The sequence below is a fragment of the Condylura cristata genome, unplaced genomic scaffold, assembly GCF_000260355.1.
Source record: "Condylura cristata isolate star-nosed mole 26May11 unplaced genomic scaffold, ConCri1.0 scaffold00017, whole genome shotgun sequence".
Taxonomy (NCBI): Eukaryota; Metazoa; Chordata; class Mammalia; order Eulipotyphla; family Talpidae; genus Condylura; species Condylura cristata.
Window position 1 is genome coordinate 38,113,899 of NW_004567118.1, and position 23,168 is coordinate 38,137,066.

The 23,168-nt window shown below is 49.0% G+C and overlaps 1 protein-coding gene across 5 annotated transcripts in view; it reads left to right on the forward strand.

The window, feature by feature from the left end:
• RHBDL3 (rhomboid, veinlet-like 3 (Drosophila)) overlaps positions 1-23,168 on the forward strand; it is a 48,136-nt gene extending 24,968 nt beyond the window's left edge. For 3 of the 5 annotated variants that reach the window (XM_004684884.2, XM_012726257.1, XM_012726259.1), the window contains 4 exons: positions 1,469-1,581; positions 7,226-7,326; positions 15,482-15,542; positions 18,553-22,076. In XM_004684884.2, coding sequence (XP_004684941.1) covers positions 1,469-1,581; positions 7,226-7,326; positions 15,482-15,542; positions 18,553-18,824 — 547 coding nt within the window. In that variant the 3' untranslated portion in view covers positions 18,825-22,076. Of the gene's footprint in view, positions 1-1,468; positions 1,582-7,225; positions 7,327-15,481; positions 15,543-18,552; positions 22,077-22,597 lie in introns of those variants that run through there. The other 2 variants (XM_012726256.1, XM_012726258.1) reach the window with 2 other exon arrangements.

The following is a 23,168-nucleotide window of genomic DNA, read 5'->3' on the forward strand; positions in this document are numbered from 1 at the left end:
GGGGGTGGGGGACCCGTGTTTCAGAGAGTCTGGATTGAAATATATTCCATAGTTTATTTTTCTCTATCTGGACATATGATTTGAGGCAGTTCTTTGAAACTCATCTACTACCAAATTTTGAGTAATTGTTGAGAGTGAATGGGGATGGAAACAATGGAGGAAAATGTCGAGTCAGTGAGATCAACAAATGAGTCTATGTATTTGCTGCAGGCAGGTTACAAAATTTATTCTGAGCTTCCTAGTGGCCAAAGAGAAGAGGGAAATGCAGTCATTAACTAGGTTCATTGTCCATAAATTGTGTCTGTGGGGGTGGGGGGGGTACACACACACACACACACACACACACACACGCACACACACGTGTCTTTTAAGTGAAATAAAGCATAGATATATTGTCCTCCTACCGGGGCCTCAGTAGTGGTATAGCAGTATTGCCTTGATGGCCGGAGTTCAATTCCCGGCCAGGGAGCTGACCCACATGGCACAGCAGACCTCTCCTATCTTGCCTACTGCCCTCCTCAGCAGTGTATTTCAGTCATTCCTCCTGTTCTCCCCACTCTGTCTCTGGTGAATCCTCTTACCCCCCATACCTCTGGCCTATAGCTCAGTTTTTATTTGCATAAATAATCAAAAATAAAACTTAGAAGAAAAACAAACTGTCTTCCTCCCTAGGTGGCCTCCATATATGGTGAGAATTTTCTTGAGGAGCTCTGGTAAGACTTAGTCTCTGTTTAAAGAGCTGGTGGCCTCATTTGGCTCTTGAAGCTAGGGTGCAGTCAGTTCTCAGTGGTGCCTCCTGCTTTGGCAACAATCCCATGATAAACTGGCCAGATGACTACCCAGAATTCCTACAGCTACAGTCCAGCACTAGGATGACAATGTGACCATAGGGTGGTCAGTACTCCTCTCTGAGCCTCAGCTTCTTATGTGCCAATCTACGGAGTTGCTCAATCTCGATTGTGCTTAGTCCTCATTGTGATAAGTGCAGACACTGCTGGTTACCCCTGGCCTTGTGCGTGTATTCCTGTCCCAACTGGCAAGGAAGGTATAGAAAAACACTTTTATTTTAAAGATTTATTGAATTTACTTATGCATACAAGAGCTGGGGTATAGGCCAGAGATGCAAAGTGGGGGCTGGTTGTGTGTGAGACGATTCGCCCGAGACAGAGCTGGTAGCAAAATAAGTAGGTCTACTAAAATACACTGCTGAGGGAATAGAGTTCTCCTGGCCAGAGATTGAACTCCCCATAGCTTCGTAGTGCTGAGACTTAACCCCTTCTGCCACCAGGGAAGCCTGAAATACACCCTTTTCAGGGTGGTCTGCCTGCATTGTAATTCCTTCCCCTACCAGACCAAGAGCTCCTGAAAGACAGGTAGAGGGTCTTGTTCACTTCTGCATGCCTGGCATCTTGGCATACAGTATTGATTGCTTGAATGAATGAATGATGAGTGTGGTCTCTCCCTACAGGATAGAACACCTGGGACTCAATGTGGTGCTGCAGCTCCTGGTGGGGGTGCCCCTGGAGATGGTGCATGGAGCAACCCGCATTGGGCTTGTGTACGTGGCTGGTGTTGTGGCAGGTAGGCAGGTGGGCCTCGTGTCCACTGGAGTAAACCTCCCAGGGGTGGGCCTCCCTGGTGGTGCATGGGTTAAAGTCTCAGCACTATCAAGCTGTCACCAGCCACTGCAGCATGAGTTTGACCCCCGGCCAGGGAGGTGACCGACATGGCACATCAGACCTCTCCTGTCTCACCTGCTGCTCCCCTCAGCAGTGTATTTCAGTAGATCTGTCTGTTCTGCTCCCCACTCTGTCTCTGGTGAATCCTCACATTCCCCCCACCCCCTAAAGACACACACCTCTAGAGGGCCTACACCCCAGTTCTTGTATGCATAAATAAATAAATCTTTTAAAAAATAACAAAAAGTTAAGCCTCCCAAGGGTGTCTGGGAGACTTCATGAGGTCAGTTAAACACCAGGCTTTCGGGGCGCAGCGAGGCCTCATCACGAAGGCACCTGACTGCTAGCGTGGTCCTCCAGGCAAATCTCCCATCTTCCCTGGGAGACTGGAAAGGGGTTTGCTACCCAGACAGGGAGGCCTGTGATGGCAAAGGAGTAGCAAGGAGACAGACTGGGATTTCTGCCTTTTTACCACTGTTTGTAAATGTGTGAGTTTGGGGAAATTCCTTAACCTCTCTTGGCCTTTTAAGCTTAAAGAGGGAAACAGTAAATCTGCCTGTAGGATGTTAGTAGTGAGTGAGAAGAGAGGAATAACAGTGTTACGTAAACTGCAAAGTCACAGTGTTGTCCAGGGTGTGGGTGGAGCCAGGTACCTCTCCTGGCCAGGCCAGCTTCTGAACCCAAAGGGAGCTCTTACTCTGCCCAGGCCACCCACCGTCCCCTGGAATGACTCACTGCTAACAGAAGAGTCTAGGAGCTGCTGAGCCAGCTAGAGGAACCTGGGCCCCAGAGGACTCGGGATAGCAGCCACAGCTTCTCAGATAGTGGCCAGAATGACTCCCACCATGAGGCAAACGGAGCCGGAGAGAGCAGAGCAGATTTCTGCAGGGAAAGTGCACAAACTGGACTTCTGAACAGAGGAATCTCCTTTGTGATGTTTCCCTTTATTGCTAGATTTTTTTTTAGACATGGTTTGCCCCCTCAGCTCTTCACCTTGATAGCCATGCCTAAGGGAGCCTTGTATGTATGTTTAAATAAGATCTTAATCCTTTCTGAGTGGCATTAAAGTTGTCATCAGGAGAGGCAGTGTCAGCCTCATAAACAATGGGCAGGCAGGATCCCTGGCAGTGACTGAAACCGTTTCAGGGATGGAGGAGAGATGACCCCACCCCACTCTCCCCTAGTTCAGAACCTTCAACCCCCAAGATCAGCTCAGCACCATCTCCTTCACTCTCTGTGCTGAGCTCAAAAACATCAGCCACCTTGGACAGCAGCCAGTGAGCACCTCCCAGAACCCAGCACCTTCCATATCCTGGAACAGATTTCCTGAGCATCTCTTTGTGCTAGTCTTAACACTCAGCCGCACATACACCCGAGTCCTGACATCTGGGAATTTATAGCCACATTTTCCGTAGCAGATACCCAGAGACCCAGATGGTTAATGGCAAGGAACAGGAAAGACACTCGTTAACACTCACAGTTTGTAGTCAATTAGGTGGGCGTGCCAATAACCCCAAAGACAGAAATAAGATCAAAATGACTCCCTAAAACCAGCTGACGCGCAGCCAGGAGATAGCTCAGGTATCACTTCCCTGGGGGTGGTACCTAGGTGGAAGCGGGGTTCGCCTGCTAAATGAGAGGTCTGTGCTATTCTGTCTGAGTCATTGAATCAGACCAGAGGGCACTGCGGTCACTCCAGTAGACACATATCATATTATTGATCTCCAGGATAGAGTTGATTGATCTGCCTGCACTGCCCGCCTCTTCCTCCATTTCTACCCCATAGATAGCCCTCATTGCAAGGGGGCAAAGGGGGTGATAGAGAGTGAGACCCCCATAGTCACTGGGTAGCCAGTGACTATCAAGTCCCTGCTGTGTGCCGGAGTATCAAATCCTCACAACCCCATGAGGCAGGTCTCCTCACTTACCACCTGTCACCGAAGCCCAGGCTGAGATAGGTAAATGACCTGTTCAGGAAAGCACAGATGTCAGTGGTGGAGCTGGGCTCAGCCCCGACTATCTGATACCAAAGGGCATGATCTAAATCACTCCCATAGTGTTATGAGAGCTGAAGGTGGCCCTTTCTGTTCAGTTTATTGCAGAAACCAAGGGAGGTCTTAATAGACTTCTGGCCCTGCTCTCTAATTCTTGCGCAGTGGAAATATTCTAAGCCCAAGGACCTCAGGTTTGTAACAATGATCACTCACCTCTGCTGAGCCTATCAGTACCCCAGAACATGCGAGAAAGGACACGTGAATTTATCTCCTGTGTTCATTATGACAGTCTTAGGAGTGGGGCGCTGCCCCCACTGTTTCCCAGGAAGTTGAGAGAAGTGATAGGACTTGCTCAGTTTGCTCAGCTGAGAAGTCCTAGAGTTGGGATGGACACCCTGCCTCCGGCTTGTGCTAATCAACGCTTGAGGCCACTGTGTAGCTACTGCTGGCTAACAATTTCAGCCCTGTAAGAGCCAGCATTTTAAATGTTCCACCAGGCTTGAGTGTAAATTATAAGCCACAGTGTGTACATACCTGGAGTTTGGTGTAGGGTTTGACACGTGTTAAACACATATTTGTAAAATAAATGAAAGAATACATAGGTAAATAAAATTATGTTGCTTAAAGGTAAATATTCTGCCAATTTGCATTTGAATTTTTTTTAACCTGCCAAGGGAGATGTTAAAGAACACCTGCTTTAAATTTTACAGGCTAAAATCATCACAGCTGAGCATTATGGCAAATCACCAATGTACCTGCCTGCCGGCATGGACCCAGAATTTTTGGGGACAATTCATAGCCCTGACTAGAAGTGGTCATTGGCCTGCTGCTGTACACAAGTGGTGTGTCACCCCAGCTTGCCATTGTTTTATCCCAATTTCTGTGACCAGCTTCGAGGAAGAAAGACAGGAGGCAGAAAGGCTGAGCAAGTAGAGTTTATTGCTCTGGGGCAGCAGCTAAGACGGAGCTCGCTAGGGTGGGGTCAGCAGCTACTGCCAGAGCTGTAGGGGAAAGTGTCTCTTATATAGGCTTTAGGTTCAGATTCTAGAAAGGTGACGTGTCGCTGTGTACCTGGATTCGAGGCCCAGTTCGTTCCGGTCCTTGTATTATTGCTGTATCTGTTCACACAGGTATCTTGTATTATTACTGCCCCTATCTGGTCACACTCTACAGCCATTCCCTCTAGTCCTCTGACCCTACCCCCTTCATGGAATTCATACTGACCTTACTATACTGTCATCAGTTGGGTTCGGAAAGGCCTCAGGAACCCTGCCTTTATTAATTAATCTTTTCAGGCATGACCCAGGCCCTCTGGGTCCCGTCTGGAAAGACTTTATGCCACAAGTGGTGGGTAGGTGGGTCCAGATTGTTACCCCCAGAATTCTAGACCAGGATCTGAGCCTGAGACTCTGTATCTTAGGCCAAAACTCAGATTACTGAATATCTCAAGTGGAAGGAGCCTTCACACTTCCTTCCATGAGTGATGGGTGTTGCTCCCAGGCCCCACCCCCAGCAGCCAGAATGTTCTCTGTGCTCCACTGTGTGGGCCAGGGGTTCAGATAAAGTTTCCTTTGAAAACAGGGTTTCACTACTTAAATGTTGGAAAATCTTAGGCTTCCTTGTTTCACAGATGTGAAAACTGAAGCCCAAAGAATTCAGGGCTGTGCCCAAGGTCACACAACTAGCCAGCCACACCCCCATTTCATACTCCTGCCACAATCCCACATTGGCCCCTAACCCAGGGGTCAGGCCTCCCATCCATGGGTGAGGTGAGGGAAAGGTCACTGTGTGGAGGCCAGGCCCCCTCAGAGGCTTCCTGACGCCTCTCCCCTGCTGAGCTGGGCTGGGGAGGCCTAGGGAGCAGACGCTGGGCGGGCGGGCATGTCGGGATGCAAGCTGAAGAAAAAGGCCAGTCCCCAGAGGCTGGGCTTCCTCTGTCCAAAGGGTAATTAATGAGGAGCGGCTTGGGCATCCAGGCCTCCAGCCCTGCACTGCAGCCTTCCTAGCCAGCGCCAGGAGAGCGTGGGAATCCTTTGTCATGCAGATCCCCGTGCCTGTCTGGTTGCCACCCTGGGTTGTTTTTTTTTTCTGTTATACATGGCTGACCCTGTGGCTAGGCAGTTAAAAAAAAAAAAAGTTATCTGACAATAGATCAATACCTAATTAAAGCCAGAGGGAAAGCATGAAAGGGGAGAAGAAAGATTTATAGTTGCCCTGGGAGGGGAGAAGGACTTGGGAGTTCTCAATTCGTGACAGTTTGTTTTTTCCTGAGAGATTACATCCCCCTTGAGACCAAGAATCTGTTGTGAGGATCGCTCCCTTGAAGGAGCCTGTGAGCTGGGAGAGGCAGGGCGGCCTGGGGAAGGGAGAAGGTGGTGCTGTCACAGGGGTGCTCTCCCAGGCTCTCCAAGTAGCAGGCCTCCTTCCTACAGAGCCTGCAGTCTGGCCCGCCTGTGCCCCCTCTCTCCACCCAGGCGGCAGCTAATTGGCGCAGGAGCCTGTGGGTATTTTCCAGCGATGATTTCTGCACACTCACCCAGGCCAGTCACCTCTCATCCTCCGAGCCTTGGGCTCTACCTCCTAGTTATTTTTAGTCTCCCATGTCCTTCCCTGGAAGCCAAAGCATTGATCACACTTAAATGAGACCAAAACAATACATTTCCCATCTCCTCTCTGCCCAGCTTCCCTCCCAAGACAAAAGTTTGTCATCCCCCCAACCAAGAGTCTCTACCCATCCCAGAGGGAGTGACATCATCTCTCTTGCTGGAGGTTTTTCAAGGACATTTTTTCCTCCAGAGAAACCCCTGCTCAGGAGATCCTGTTGGCCTGTTGTACTTTCACTCTGCAGGAAGCAGATTGGAGGTGCAGCTAAGCAGGTTTCTGGAGCTCCTGAGCAGAGAGCAGCCACGGAGGCTGATGGTTGACCTGGTATCTGTTTGAGGAGAGATGCACCTGCCTGCTGGGGAGACTGGGAGCACAGGCTTTGTGTCACACAACTAGCCAGCCACACCCCCATTTAATACTCCTGCCACAATCCCAAAGTGGCAGGCAGATCTGGCCTCAGGTCCTGGTTCCAGCCCTTCCTACCAGGTGACTCTGGGCTCAGTCTCCTCATCTCTGCAGTGAGACAATCAGCAGCTGCCTCAAAGGGCTTCCTTGAGGGTGAGAGGGGAAGAGCATCTGTAAAGTGCCTGGCCAGTGGTTAGCCCAGGGCACCCCCTCAGTGCTCGCTGTTTCTGCACCAACTACTGCTCTATTTCTGTTCTTGCTCCAGAGCCCTGAGATAGCACAGTGAGGCAGAGGCTGCACTGAGACACAGATGGTCACTTCTCTCCGCCGAGTCTTTGTCTCCCGTGTTTAAAAAGACAGGTTTAAGGAAAATGGCCTTTTTGCTGTCATGCCCTAGGAGGCTCCCAGACGGGATAGGGCCATAGGAGGAAGAGAGCCTTTTGCTCTGGGGTCTTATCCTCAGGCTGCAGCACCCAAGGGCGTGGGGTTGGAGTAAGAATGTGACTGCAGCATGCTTAAATCCTCACTTTCTGTCTGAACCAGGGTCCCTGGCAGTGTCTGTGGCTGACATGACCGCACCAGTCGTGGGCTCCTCTGGAGGGGTGTACGCACTCGTCTCTGCCCATCTGGCCAACATTGTGATGGTGAGCACCTCCTGTCTCAACGCGCCTTTCTCGGTCTGCCCTCTGCTTCCCTCAGCCCGGACACTCACCTGCTGGAACTGGGCTTTGATCCTCATCCAGCCTCCAGCCCTGGGCCCATAAGCAGTAGGCAGACCTGCCCAGTACTGAGTGCAGAAGCTTCTGGACTCCCAAGGCCTATCTCATCGGGGGCCCTTCAATTCAATTCATGTTTTCTCCACCATGATTTTGCCTAGGAATCTGCCTGTCTCCCTACTTCCTTTTACTTTTCGCACTCGGTGACCTTAAAAAGTGTTAAAATTCCTCACCACTGGAATGAATAATTTTAATTTGTTGTTTGTCATAGATGGCATGATCCATGAGATGATCTCATCACATTTCTCAAACTGGAAAGGAGACTCTGGGAGGTTAAGTGATTTATCCAAAGTCACAATCAAGTTTGTGGCCAAATGGGGACTTGAACCTACAACTCCTGACAACAGCTCAAGTATTGTCTCCCTGTAGCCGGCCCTCACGGTGACAGGACGTGGCCGTTCCATTTCTCATGCGCTCCCTTTCCTAGAAGGCAGTCTAGTGAAACGTGTAGGCTACAGAATCAGTCAGCCTCGGTCTGGGTCCCAGTGGCCCACTCCCTAAGGCGTGACCATGGACAGATGAGACTTACCTGCTTGTGTCTTGGTTTCTTCATCTGTGAGATGAGATGATACACAATAACCACTCTGTCTAAAAGTTAACTTAATTCCCTTGCACTCCCAGAAGTGGTCAGGGTGACCTCAGGTCAGAGACGGGATCACTGACTGTGCTTGGCTTCTTCTGCCGGACACCCCTCTGGCCTGGGGAGCTTCCAGACAGGGCCCAGGTCTCACTCACCTGCTTCCCCAGTGTCTGGGAGAGGTGGAGTGCCTGGTTGATGGAGCCTACTAAATGCTGGTGAGGGAATGAACAATGTCCAGAAAAGGGTTCCGACTTTTTCTCCCTGCTCTCACCTCCAAGTTCCATCACTGTCTTCACTGACTTGGTTGCTGGGTGAAGCTTGGTTGCAACACTTTTTGGAGTTCCTCAATTACCCCATTTTCTTTTTATTATTGCCATTCTCACCTGCCCCACTCCTCAACACCATGCCTCTTATTTTTACCAGAGAAATACTTTTTATTTATGGGTAGAGAGAGACAAGAGAAAGGGGGAGAGATAGGCAGATACTGCCCTGACTACTTGCCTGAATCTTGGCAACTTCAGATGAGCACTTGGAAAGATACAGCAGGTGTGGGAAAGCCTGTGTGAATGTGCGAGTCATGCGTGTGTGTTTACTCACACATGTGTGCACACGCACGGACGTACACATTCACGCAGCACAGCCTGCTGAGAGCCCAGGTGCACGGCTACCTCACATGGCCCTCTTAAATGGGTCACTCTGTATCAGTGCCACAGCTTTCCCCAGACACAGCTTTTCCTCGGATTTCTGCCTCCTCCACTGCCTCCTCCCCCTGCCCCAATTCCTTTCTGTAGTGGAAGGAAATGCTAACCTTCCCCTCCCTTTTCCCCCAAGACGTGTATGTGAGTAAGGAGATGAGCAAGCACAGCTAAGTGAATGTGAGAAAGAAGAAGCAAACAGTAGATTGTAAAGACGCCCCCGGTTCTACCCCTTCCCATGCTATGGGAAACAGCCGTGATGCCCCAGAAGTTCCTGTGGTGAGGGCAGACCTCCCCAAGACCCGGGAGTGGGGCTTAGGGGTTGAGAAGGGAAGTGTGAAAACAGTTTTGTTCCAGATTGCTCTGCTTGCTGGCAAGCATCCAGTGCCTTATGGGGATGACTGGTCCAGCCCTTCCAGAAGAACACGGCTTTAGGCCTGGCCATTGGGTGCTTGGAAAGCCCAGAGCATGATACCATATTCCTTCTGGAGAAGTTGTGGGGTGCTTATTTGACAGTGACAAATGCATTAGGAGGGCTGGCTTCCTTTCATCAAGAGGCTGCCTTTACCTGGATTAGCTCAGTGCCCAGCAACTCAGAGATGTGTTGGACAGAACGCATGAAATTGCATCTCCATAGGTCAGAAGCACTTAGACAGTGGCAGTTTCACCCATGGTTCAACCTAATGGATATACTGTTTTTAATTCCAAAATGAAGATTTTCTGTGTGTGTGTAGACAATAAGGCACCTCTCTGGATAGAAAGCATGGCCAGGGCAGCCAGGATTTCAGTGTGCTGTCACTGTCATAATAGCTGTGATGCCTTTACTTCTCCGGGTTTGTTCTCTTGTTTGTGATCTTTTCTTCACAAGGTAGATAGGAGAATGTCATGGAATAACTGGAAGTGGAAATGCTTTTCATGTGACAGGTCCCCACACAGCTTTGAGCTGCCTCATTTCTCCAATCCATTATTCCTTCCAATAAAGTGAGCAGGTCCCCACACAGCTTTGTATGTGTCTATACCTATAGACATGTAACTTCTTTTTAAAGATTTATATATTTATGCATACAGAACTGGGTACAGGCTGAATGGAGGTGCAGGGGTGGTGAGAGGACTCACCAGAGACAGAGCAGGGAGCAGAATAGGCAGATCAATGAAGTATACTGCTGAGGGGAGAAGTGGGCAGATCAGGAGAGGTCTGCTGCTCCGTATGGATCACCTCCCTGGCTGGGAATCAAACTGCTGAAGCTCTGCAGAGAGCTTCATAGTGTTGCACTCATAACCTGTTGTACCACCAGGGAGGGCCCAAAATATGTAAGTTTTTTGATCTTTGTACATTTTACCTAAAAAGAGAACAATCAGGAAACATGTCCTTTTCGCCTCAGATACATAATAGGAAAATGCTTAACACTGTTCTCAGGCTTATCTATTTTGTTTTTCATTTTTATTTATATATTTTTACATCATTGTTCATTTTTGTAGTGTTTGATCTCTCCTCTCAGATGTTATCTCAGGCTTATCTGTTTCACTGCCTTGAATGAAATGATGTCTCATTTTTCATGAAAACATAGTGTGTTTCAAAATGCTTGCAACTTAATCAAGGGATTAAATTCAGAAACAATTGCAACAAAAGGTCTGGTCGGCATAAAATACCTACAGTCAAGGGCCTCCCTGGTGGTCTAGGGGTTAAGTCTCAGCAATGTAGCCTGAGTTTGATCCCCAGCCAGGGAGGTGACCCACATGGCACAGCAGACCTCTCCTTTGTCTCATCTGCTGCTCCCCTCAGCAGTGTATTTCACTCTTCCTGTTCTGCTCCCCACTCTGTCTCCTGTGAATCCTCTCACCTCCCCGCTCTCTGGCCCCCACCTCTGGCCTACACCCTAGTTCTTCAATGCAAATAATAAATAAAATGAAAATGAAAAGACCCAATAGTCAAGAATTCTTATTGTAAGCAGTAGAGGTATAAAGATATACATTACTTATTAATTGCCTTTTGCTGGAACTTTTAAAAATATAAATATTTACTTACATTTTGCTCCATGTCAGAGATATTTTCCTAAAATGTTTGAGATCCAAATTTTACAACTGACCCAAGGAAAAATAGTCTAAAAGATAGAAAATACCTCTGTGTTGTAAGGTTCATTTTATTAAGTAATAATCCTTCCATAAGACAAATAATTGATCTCTAATTTATCTGTTATACTTACCCTTTTTCTGCATTGGGTTTTCTTGAAGTCATTTGATAAGAAACTGTGTCTATCCAGTGTGTGTAAAGCTGTATTGGAATGGAAACTCCAGGCCCCGGGGTTCAGCCTCTGGTCTCTTAACTCCTTGGGTGAGGAAGAAGTGTTACTGCCTGGTTTGCTGTGGGTCTCACCCTGTGAGGCTCTGGGAGAGAATGAATTAAAAGGACTGCAAAAGGTTTGTATTCCCCAGGGGCCCGCGGGCTTTTCAGCATTGATGGTTTTGCAGTACCACTGTGAGTAAGGTTTTTTCCTTTTCTCCTGTTGTTTCCCAGTGCTCACTTTATTGGAAGGAATAATGGATTGGAGAAATGAGGCAGCTGTTGGGAAGGGTGATTTCTAGTTTAACCCCTCAGCTGCTGACATTGCTTGGCCTTGGGGACAGCCAGAGCAGCCATCAGGGACAGAAGTGGACCTGTCTCAGAAGTGTGGGTGGACAGAGCCCTGGACTGGGAACCCGATCAAGCTCATCAACTCAGGGTAACCCTGAAGTGACCTTCCCAAACCCTCAGTTTTCTTTCCTTAAAGTGCAGAAGCACGAGTGGCTGGATTCTCCTAACAAAGTCCATGGTCTTCAGGACCCAGGCAGGGATTTCAAATGCAGCTGACCTGAGGAGAGCTGTGGCAAATCTGGGGCTCCCTGCTCTATGCACTGTCTGAGATGCAGAGGTTACAGCCTCTCTGCATGGCAAACAGGCAATCTCTGTGTCATGTCTAGATATTAATATCAGACACTTAAATGATGCTCACTGCATGCCAGGCAGCGTTCTTGGTGCTTTCTGCGTATTAATTCATTTTATCTTCACAACAACCCAGTGAGGAGGTAATTGAATTAGGCATGATCACGAGCTCAAATTTATAAGTGAGGACCCTAAAGAAAAATTCCAAGCCACCCCACTGATGCTCTTGAGAGATCAAAAAGATGGATGGTGCTTTCTGAAATGAAACCCAGGTAGGGCCTGGGAATGGGTGGGACCTGGGCTAAAGTACATTCTAGACCTGCTTGGTCCAAATCATCGCTTAGTAAACAGTGAAAGAGATGCTGTCTTCAGGTAAGGTATTTAGAGAACTTTTCTAAAGAAAAGGGGGTAGTGGGAGTGTTCTGTCTCATGTTTGGTGTTTGTTTTTCACTGTAAAACATGCATCGCCTAGAATTTATCATCTTGACTCCTTTTCAGTGTACTGTTCATTAGTGTTAAGTACATTCGTATGGTTGTCCAACCATCACCACTGTCGACCCACAGAAGGCTTTTACCTTACAGAATTTAAACTACCCACTAACAATGGCTCTCCCCCCACAGCAACCATCTGTTGCTAAGATTTTAACTACTCTTAAGTAGCTCCTGTAAGTGGAATTCTACAGTGTAATATGTGTCCCTTTATGACTCGCTTTATATCCTTCAGCAAAATGTCTTCAAAGTTTGTTCAAGTATGTGTCAACACCGTTCCTTTTTAAGGCTGCATAATATTCCCTTGTCTGTATATAAACTTGACTTGCCCATCTGTGAATGGGCAACTAGAGTTGCTTCTGCTTCTTGGTTGTTGTAAATGGTATTCTGTCAACATGGGTGTCACTTTTAAGGGAGAATTAAGGTCCGAGGGTGAACATGAGAAGGAGGCAGAGCCTGGCAGAAAGAACTTCCAAGGATTGAAACCCCTTCACAAGATCACTGCAGCATGTAGCAAGCTCCTGTTGCAGAGGCGGGAGCGCCCTTTTTGTGTCCCTGTAGGAGGAGATGGTCCACCAGGTGACTCCAAGGGTCCCCCTATCTTAGCGGTTCAACCCATGCCCACCATCAGTGAATGAATTGAGCTGGCTGGGTTGGGGTGCTAAAGAGAGTAGGGGACTCCAGCTCCCATTTTATTTTCGTCTCCTGGCAGGGTTCTCTTGTGGGCAGACGTCAACAGGTGACTATGATGTCCTGCCATCTGCTTCTTAACACAGATCCATGTGAGCAAGCTGAGATCAGACTTTTCCCACCTAGAGGGGCCATGTGTCACCCGCCTCACCTTTGTGAAGCAGTTGCTAGTAAAAGGAATAATCGGGGTGTCAGGGGGTGCCAGATGCTGAATGTTACGGGATTTCTTCCTCTTGACAGCTTCCCTGCAGCCCACTTGCTCAGTTCAAGCTTCTGTAGCATTATCGTATATGCCAGTGTTCAGGACCTACATGAAGTCTCACGTGTGAGTCTCCTTAATGTCAAAGGAGTGTGAGACGTGACCCCAGTTGGCCCTGCGCCAGGCAGCAAAGGCAGATTGGGTGGGTGAGAGGAAGCAGACACCGCTGGTGGTACCCATTTGCCTCCTTCCCTGGAGCTGATGTGTTCCAAGAGGATTCCAGGCTGGCTTCTGGTGTGCCTCTGTTTAAAGGGAGTGGCACTTTGAATGCACTGCAGGAGGGCCCCTCAAAGGAACCCCGTGGCGAAGTCTTTTGTAGAGTGAAAAATCCTTTTATAAGATGAATAATTGTACTCTGTTTATCTGCTTTGGAGGTTCAGAATGTTCAGAGATTCTCAGGGGAAAGGGATTTGTCTGAAGGCCATCTGGTCCTCCCCCCCTTTCCAATCCCAGTTTTCTAGAGCATCCCCTCCACGCCATGTGGACCCCTCAATCATGGGAAACTCAGAGTCCCCCAGGATGGAGGATTCCATCTTCAGACAGCTTTCCTTGTGTGAAACAGAAACTTATCCTGAGCTAAAATACAAACAAACCTCTCTGAAGTTTTCGTCTGAGGAGTCTTCCACCTGCTGGTCACAGAGAAGCGCCTCTCCTGCACTGGCTCACTTGATACCTTGGCCCTAGGCACCTGACCCCTGTGTCTTCATTTGATCTACATGTGCAGGGCTGCGAGTTCTTTCATCACCCTGGTGGGCCTGCTTGGACTTTGCTGTCCTGCACCCCTTTGCAAGCATGGGGCCCCTGCAACTGCTGCAACTCTCAGGCACCATCTCTCATGCGGGGGAGAAGGGCTCTCTCTCTAGATCAGATTCTCTTCCTCTGTCAGTGCAGCCCCAGAGCTTTCATGGCGACAATAAATTTACCATTGCCTGAAGTCTCAGCGCCATTTACCATTGCCTGAAGTCTTAGCTGGTGTGATCCCAGCTAAGCCATAAGCCCCTCAGGTAACACTTAATGGAGTTTATTTATATACTTATTTATTTTAAAAAATACACCAGCAGAGCTATTTATTTAAGGATGATGGTTTTGATCCTTGTTTTTAAATAATTATTTATTTATATATTTTTTCTTTTTTTTACAATGTTTGCTTTCTTTTCTCAAATGTAGTCTCCAAAGAATTTCTACCACCAGTTCACACCGTAGTCCCTTGTGCTCTTTCTGCTCTTATTTTGATCCCTTCCCTGCAGAATGTCTCTGGCTTTTTTAAATATATATAGATGTATGTATTTTATGCATACAGAATTGCGGTATAGACCAGAGGTGCAGGGGCTGTGAGAGGATTCACCAGAGACAGAGTGGGGAGCAGAATAGGCATATTGAAGATGTACACTGCTGAGGGGAGCAGTGGGCAGGTCAGAAGAGGTCTGTTGTGCCATGTGGGTCAGCTCCCTGGCTGGGGATTGAACTTACTCTACAGTGGCTGCCGCCAGCTTCATAGTGCTGTGTTTAACCCATTGCACCAACAGGGCCCTGTCTCTGATATATCGTTGTCTGTTTATTTTTGTTCTGTTGTGTTGAGATTTTTGCTGTTTTTTCCTTACTCCCTTATATGGAGATTATTTATTTAAACATCAAGTTTTCTTGAGCGAGAGACAGCTCACTGCCTACATATATATCTATGCAGGCCTCCCTCTCTTTCCTTTTTTTAATTTTCCTTACTAAACTTGTGGTGTGGGCCTCCCTAATGGTGCATGGGTTAAAGTCTCAGCATTATGAAGCTATCCACAGCCACTGCTTCTTGAGTTCAATCCCCAGCCAGAGAGCTGACCCACATGGCACATCAGACCTCTCCTTTCTCACCGTTTGCTCCCCTCAACAGTGTATTTCAGTCAGTCCTGACTGTTCTGTTCTGCTCCCCATTCTGTGTCTGGTGAATCCTCTCATTGCCCAGCCCCATTTTCCTCCCCGCCACCCCCACCTCTGGCCCATTTCCCAGTTCTTGTGTGCATAAATAAAAATAATTATTTTTTAAAATAAATAAATAGGGCCCTCCCTGGTGGTACAATGGGGTAGGACACAATACTTCAGTGCGAGTTTGATCCCCAGCCCAGAGGTGACCCACCTGGCACAGCAGACCTCTCCTGACCCACCCGCTGCTGACCTCAGCAGTGTACTTCGTGGATCTGCCTGTTCTGCTCCTCACTTTGTCTCATGTGAATCCTCTTACCACCCCTGTACCTCTGGCTTGTACCCCAGCTCTGTATATAAATAAATAAATAAATCTTTTTAAAAATTAAATAAATAAACAAACTTGCCAAGTGCTAGGAGGGAAAACAGTTTTCCATGATGGCCTGATTTAAAATTGATGCAACTCTTTCCTTTCCCCCTAGAATTGGTCAGGCATGAAGTGCCAGTTCAAGCTGCTGAGGATGGCTGTGGCCTTGATCTGTAGTAAGTATCTGAGGGGAGGGAGGCAGGCTGGGGAAAGGGAGTCCTGCATCAGGCCCAGGATGGCATGTCCCTGTGTTACAGGGCAGGGAGAGGGACACAGTTGAACCCCCAAACCTGCCTGCTCTAAATGCCATCCGTTGCCTCAAGACAAAACGTGTAAGACCTTTAATGGAAAGGAACTTTAATACAATCTGTGCAATACAGTAAACATAAACATTATAGTTTCTAAATCAAACACCTGAAGTTACCCATCCCCTCATGGGTAAAAGTCCACCCAAAAGGGATTGGCCCAAAGCAAGGCCTGAAAGCCTGCCACACGTTTAAAGCACCTTCTGGCCGGGACGCATAGAAAAGGGTCAGAAATGGCCAGACAAGTTTGGGAGAAAAAGAGCAAAATCAAAATCTAGATAAACACCGCCGTAGTGAACCCCCCCACAGGTCTCTCACCCACATCTGTTTCAACCAGTCCAGGACTGAGAAACAAGAGCCGCTTCCTCACATGTCTCTGCTCCATGTGGCTCCCTCAGGTCTCCTCTGGTTCCCTCCTGCTTCCTTCTCCCTCAGTCTCCTCTCCAGATTCTTATCCTCCCTGCTCAGCAACACTGTCCTTCTGGGTGGGGCAGGAAACCTGGAACCTTCCCTTTTCCTGGGGATCACCCTCTTACACCTGCCCTTTCGGGGCTCCTGAGCATGAAAACAAGAGCAGACAAGTCAATAACAGGGCGAGAGGAGTCTGCTGTTTTGCTGCCACTTTGGCCCTCAGCTACTTTCTATGGTCATACACTGTGCCAATGGAGCAGTACATACAGGACAAACTCAAGCACCCAGATCAAGAAAAATAACCCTTAAGACCAATCTTTTGGGATCCCTTGATAGAAACTAGGACCTTCCTCCCCAGAAAAATACACATATGTGCACCTGCGGGCTTGCTCACACAGTCTGCGGGTTTAGCAGGTGCACAAAGTGTAAGTCCTCCAAACACTGGCAGGGGGGTGCCTGGTTGGGAAGAAGTCAGGACCACTGCAGAGGTTATTTTGAGTGTTAAAGACAGACAGGAGGGCACGGTGTAGGCAAAATCCAAAGGCATTTCCAATAAAGGTGCCGCATGAACACAGACACGGGTGGATGAAGTGATGTTAGCAAACCTGACATGAGATTTGGGTCTGTGAGAGACTGATGAGAGGGAATAGAGTGAGGTCATGAAAGGCTTGAAATGCAAGGAGAAACATGTGACTTCATCCTGAATGCCTGGAGAGGCCACTGGAGGGCTTTACACAGGAGAGGTACTGACAGGTGTGACTTGCAGGACACCCGTATGGGGCTGCAGTGTAGAGAATGAGTTGACTAGGGGATGAGACCAGAGGCCACGAACTCTCTCTGATAGAGAAAAAGCTGAGTTGGAACAGAAGCAGCAGAGGGAGGGAGAGACAAGGGGCACAGATTATGTCATGCGGCCCTCAGAAGATGGCTATGCGAGCGTTTTATCAGGAGGCTTGCTAGCAGCACCTTGACTGTCTCTGCCTGGGTGTTCCATATCCCATGTTGGAAAGAGGACGGCACCTGAGCCAACCTGGAGGGAAGAAGGGACCCCACCCCCCGGGCCCCACCCCCAGCCCCCAGCCCAAGGCTTGCAGGGCCCACTGGTTTCATTTTCCTGAATGGGGTTGGTGGATCTACCCCTTCTAATGCCACCTTCCAGCCCTGGGTCCGGAGGACTCTTTGAGCCAGAACAGAGGGGTGTAGTGGGTGGGGGTTATCAAAAGAAAAGAAAAAAAAGCATGCGTCTTGCTGTTTAAAAAGACTCAACTCTAAGCAGGCTAAAAACTAAAATGTAGTTTTGATGGCTGGCCAGTCTTTCAGCCCTCCCTTGTGAAACTCAGGGTCTATTAAGCAGTCGGGAAGATGCATCCCCCCCCCTTCACCCACCTAGGGAAGAGGGAGAGAGGGGGAGGCCCTGTTTCCATCCCTGGCTGTTGCTTTCCCGCCATCTGTTGGCCATCCTTGGGGTTGCAGGTTGCAGCCCACAAGGTCAGGCAATCCCAAGGGGAAATGAATGTTCCTGGAGGTGCTGGCACCCTAGAGTGGGCACTAGTTAGTTAAATTAATTGAGAAAGTACAAAATTCCCTCCAAAGGACATTCTTCCAAATTTTCCTTCGTTTCCCCGTCTGTAAAATGGGGATGAGAAACCTACACTTGGTGTCATTTGGTGGGGGGCTGTGAGCAGCAATGTCCCCCAGCTGTCCTTTCCCAAGGGTACCCCCCTATCGGGGCTGGCAAATCCAGTAAGTTTACTTGAGAAAGAAGGACTGAAGTGCAGGCTAGGAGCATTTTAGGGTCTGTTAGGAGATAAATTCCAACCCTTGTTGGGATAATTTTTTTCCATTCCTTCTCTGGCCTCCCTCACCTCCATTCCCTCCTCTCACCACCAAAACATTGGTTCTGAAGGTTTTCTAAGGGTTTGAAAACACTGTATAAACTACGAAGTTCTGGTGTGTGCTGAAGTTATTAGTGTCTCATCCGTGCAGCTTGGCCCACGGGGGCTGAGAATTTGCCCCGAAGGGGATACTGAGCTTCCAGAACTCATGTAGGGTTGTGAGAGCTTTTGGGCAGCAGTGGGAGCCTCTGCCCTGGGCCTGGAATGCTCTTCTTAGGGGCTTCCCTTGATAATCACATCTCAGCTCTTTAGGGAGATCTTCCCAGATTCCCCAAACTAAAGAATCCCCTAATGCCTGGATTTGATTTTAAGTCAACTGCTTTTTCCTTTGCCATTTCTCTCACTAAAAGGGTCTTGTGTAAACACTTGCATGCTGGCTTATGTCCCAACCTTAGAAACTGCTGGGGAACAGAGACCTGCCTTCTGCACTATATCGTCAGGGCCTAGAACAGCGCTTGGCTTGACAGTGAATGAATGAATGGGAGGGTGTGTGGGCGGATGGCTCCAAGGCCTCTCTCCCTCAGTCCCTGCCCAGGGCCCCTCTGTGACCTTTCTGTGTTTCTTCACCCTTGCAGTGAGCATGGAGTTTGGGCGGGCTGTGTGGCTCCGGTTCCACCCATCGGCCTACCCTCCGTGCCCGCACCCCAGCTTTGTGGCGCACTTGGGTGGCGTGGCTGTGGGCATCACCCTGGGCGTGGTGGTCCTGAGGAACTACGAGCAGAGGCTGCAGGACCAGTCGCTGTGGTGGATTTTTGTGGCCATGTACACCATCTTTGTGCTCTTTGCCATCTTCTGGAACATCTTTGCCTACACCCTGCTGGACCTAAAGCTGCCACCACCCCCCTAAGAAGCTGGAGGATCTGAGGGGGGCAGGGAAGAGCAGCATCAGAAAGGTGCATCTGTGTTCTTTATCACATCACCAGCTCAGTGAGGCCGGAAGGAGAGGACAGGAGGTGCTGGGTGGCTGCAATGTTTCTGTTTGGACTTGGAGACACTGAGACTTTTCTGAAAGGCACCTGCTGGAGGAGTTGGAGGTGGCCATTGTTTCTTTAGACTGCTCTGAGGACATCAAGCCAGGGCGAGGGCCTGGGGTGGGTAAGACTGGCCTCCTCCTTGGGCTAGACTTATTCCATGTGTCCCAGGGCCCTTTCCCTTGTCACAGACTAAAACAGCCATCTCCCTCATCGTCCACCTTGAGAGACCTAAGAGACATAAGAAGGACTTGAGGTGGCAGTAGCCAGGCAGGCCCTGTCCAACCCAGAGGTAGTTACAAGCCAGGAGGTATTTCCTCTGCAGCTGTTGTGTCTGGAGCTCTAGAGTGAAGGACCTGGTAGTGGACACAGTGACTTTGGCCTGGGGGAGCCCAGGCCACCCTCCTGTGCCTGTCAGCAGGCACTGAGGCATGGCCTGTCATGCTGGGGTGGGCAGAGAAGGAAGAGGCTGTAACTCCAGTAAGGGAAACCCCAGCAGGAGGGAATAAATTGCATCCTAAGTTCCACCCTAGGAAAGGCCCAATACCAACTTTAGACTGTTGTCTCCCTTTCTCCCAGAATACTGACACCATTGCCCCAGCCTTCATGTCCCGCCTTGTTTATAGGGTCTTTTCTTACCCTTCTACTGCCCTGGCCCCACATTGTGCCTCTCCTTTGGATATGGAGACAGTATTCTGACTACCCGTGTATGTGTGTGTGCGTGTATGTGGCCTAGTAAGCGGAGAAGCCTGTGTGGTGGGAAAGCGGATGTGAGACTGGGGGAGGCTGCAGAGGAAGCTGGTAAGCGGCAGTGGGAGTAAATGAGGAGCTCGAGAGGGTCCTGAGCATCTTTGCTTATTTTAGCAAAGCTTGCCTCCTCCTGGCCCATTCCCCATCCTTCCAAGCCTCTCCCTTGGAATCACTGATGAGGGACTGAACAAGAGAATTGTTCGAGATCAGGCCCTTCCAGGGGCCTTTGGGATGCTGAGGTCTTCCTCACCTTCACCAAGTTCTGCTCTTGTTTCGCTCTGGGATGACTGTCATATATGCAGATTCTGCTCTGTCTCCCTTGAGAGAGAAGGAACTTTGATGGTGTGAGAGAGACTGAGGAAGAACTATGGAAGCCATGTGTTGGTTTGAGTTGGGGGAACAGGAGGAATTTCACATGGTGCGGGAAACTGCTGCTAGAGAAGAATTGATGAGTGTGTGAATGAGTGCGGAATGGAGGGAGGGTGGCCCTGTACCCACGGGGGTGAGTGCAGCTGTACACGCATGCTTAGAGCTGGCAGGGAACTTGGAAATTACCAAGCCCATCCCACCCCCATTTCACTAGTGAGAAAAGAGGAGATCCCAGGCCCAGGCTGCAGCTCCTGGGCTTATGCCTGACAGAGCTTCGGAGTCAGCTAGCCCAGGCATTCAGGGAACTTTGGCTGCTGTGGCTTCCTGAACCCCGTGATCACATGTAAATGAGCAGGGTCTTCTGCCCAGAGACGCCCCCAGTGCACCCCAAGCAATGCCAAGCCCCTTGCCTAATGCTAAATCAATTGTTTTGGTGCCCATATCTTTCTAAGCTGCTGCTACCCTGTGCCAACACTGTGCTGAGGACTGCTGGGTTAAGGTGGGTGGGCCCAGGTGGTGTGGGCTGCATCATTCTGGGGCATCTTGTCTGTGCTGCCAACAACTATCCCCCAAGAGAGAGATGTCGAAAGAAGAGTCAACGTCTTAGTAGAGGGGCCCTGGTCATGGGCTGGAGGGGTCCTGGCCCTTTCTGGGAGGTAGAGACTGTGGGTGCCCTGCTGAGAGGTAGGGCCTCCCCTCCAGATCCTATCCTGGCACCAGGGTGTCCAGGCTTGTGGGCAGTGGGAGCAGAGCCACCCTGCCTTTGTCTGGTGCAACCTAGAAAAGAGCCTTCCTCTCTGAGGGGTAAGACGCCTGCACTGGAAGCTTCTAGAAAGCCCTCCGAGAAGCATCCAGTCCCTCAGGGCTTGAATGGAAGCTTGTTACCCAGGACTGCCTGAGAGGGACATCCCACCTGCCATCCTGTTTGTCCCGGTGGATTGGGACCTACTAAGGGAGCCCCAAGCACATCTCAAGCCACCAGAACTAACTCTGCTTCCCTCAGCAGTGTCCCAAATTTCTTTGGCCTGCTTGACACCCTCCTCCCCCACCCTTCACTTCCAAGCAAGGCCACCCAGTGCTGACAACAGCCACTATTAACTACCCGGGACCAAGACAGCTATCTGCTCAGCTTTGCTTTTCGGTGTGGACTTTGTCCACAGCAGTTGCCTTTCCTCCCTGGCCTCCTGCTCCCCAGTGCACAGCACCTCCTGATAGCCCTCCCTCCCCTCAGTGTGGCGGCCCAGCATGCCCGGAAGTAGAGGGTGGTATGACTCTTCAGGCTGTGGAAAGAAGGAGGCCCTGCACCCACAGGGGTACAGAAATTGAAAGCTGGGGATTCCCCAAACAGCAGCCATAGACTTGCCACTGGTTAAACGGAAGAGAAAACCAAACCTTCAAAGGAGAAATTTTGCTTTAATGACACCATTAATCATTCATTTTTTAATTAGGAAAAGCTCCCTAATGAGGCTCTTTGCCAGCTAATAGAACTCTCAATTTCCATGAGAACCATTCTTGCCCTGAGACTTAGGGGCGTCACTGTTCACCAAGCCTGGGATCTTTCCCAGCATCCAATTTCCTTTGCAAATAATGCAGATTCCTGGTGCAGCGGAAGCCTCTCCTGGCATGGTGGGTGCTGCTCCCAGCACTGGCTGGAGAACACCCCCACACTCCTCTGCCTTAAAAACAGTACCCAGCTCTGAACTTGCCCCCAAGGACTTGAATAAGTGGAAAAATGAAACACAAGCTGCAATGTTTGTTTCTAAATATTTTTGTATTGTGTACATTCTGTATATTTTTGTTGTAACATATTATTTGAGCACAGATTCCATTAAAGATTTTTTTTTTAAGCCATCTGTTACTCAGGAAGTGATCTGAAGTGGGTTGTAGAACCCGTCTCTTCTTGGACTGGGTCAGGGCAGCGGGAGGATCAACAGCAGGGCTGCTGGGTCTACAGTTTTTTTTTTTAAGATGTATTTATTGATGCATACAGAACTGGGGTACAGGCCAGAGGTGAGGGGATGAGAGGATTCACCAGAGACAGAGATGGGAGCACAACAAGCAGATGGACTGAAATACACTGCTGAGGAGCAGCGGGCGGGTCAGCAGAGGTCTGCTGTACCATGTGGGTCAGCTCCCTGGTCGGGGATCGAACTTGTGCTGCAGTGGCTGTGCTTTAACCCAATGCACCAACAGGGAGGGCCCTGGGTCTACAATGTATACAGTGCAGCCCAGGCATTGGTGGTATAGGGAGTTCTAGACTGGTGGTTGAGAATGCAAACAGACTTTTGAGACTGAACTCTTCAGTAGGTGATGAAAGCTATGATTTCCCATATTGACAACTTCATATATATTTTGAGGTCTGGGGGAAGCATGAATAAGGAACTGATCCATGGCTTCCGGTCACAAACCTCTGTGGCCCTGTCTTTCCACTTTTACACCCCTTTCCTCCTTGTGAGAGACTAGTATTATGATATATTATTAGAAGAATCCTTAACATATCTATGTACTTTGTTCTTTGTCCTACTCCTAGTCTTTACGTCTTCCCAAGGGCTGTCAACACCCTCATCTTGACGAGGTATAGGAAGATTCTCAAGGTAAAAAGACATGGTCAGTTCATACACAAAAAGGAAAGGTAAGGGGAGCATAAATGTAATGAGAAGCATCAAAGGTAAGCCTGCTACTTAGTGAGTTTAACAACCAAATGGGCTTTAAATGGATAGAGGCTGAGAAAGTGAATTGTTTTCACTAGTTTTTCTGAGCTAATGGCAGTGTATATAGTTTTGTCACTCATACTGTTAAATTTCCTTTGAGAATTAAATTATCCCATTAACTTCAGTGTGGGAGTTGTTTGCCATAATGTTCTTTCACATCAGTTTCCTGTGTATCCTTTAAGGCTGCAGGAGTCATCCTAGAACAACTTTAGAGAACAGTTCAGACTAAAGGGCAAAGAACCTGCTTATCTGGAATGTGAACTGACCTCCTTAGAGGAAAACTGGGGACCCTCTCTGAGCACCAATGTTCTCACTGGGCAGTTTTAGACCCTAACCCCTGAGCATGCTTTTATCTTTTTTTAAAGATTTATTTATTTATGCACACAGAAC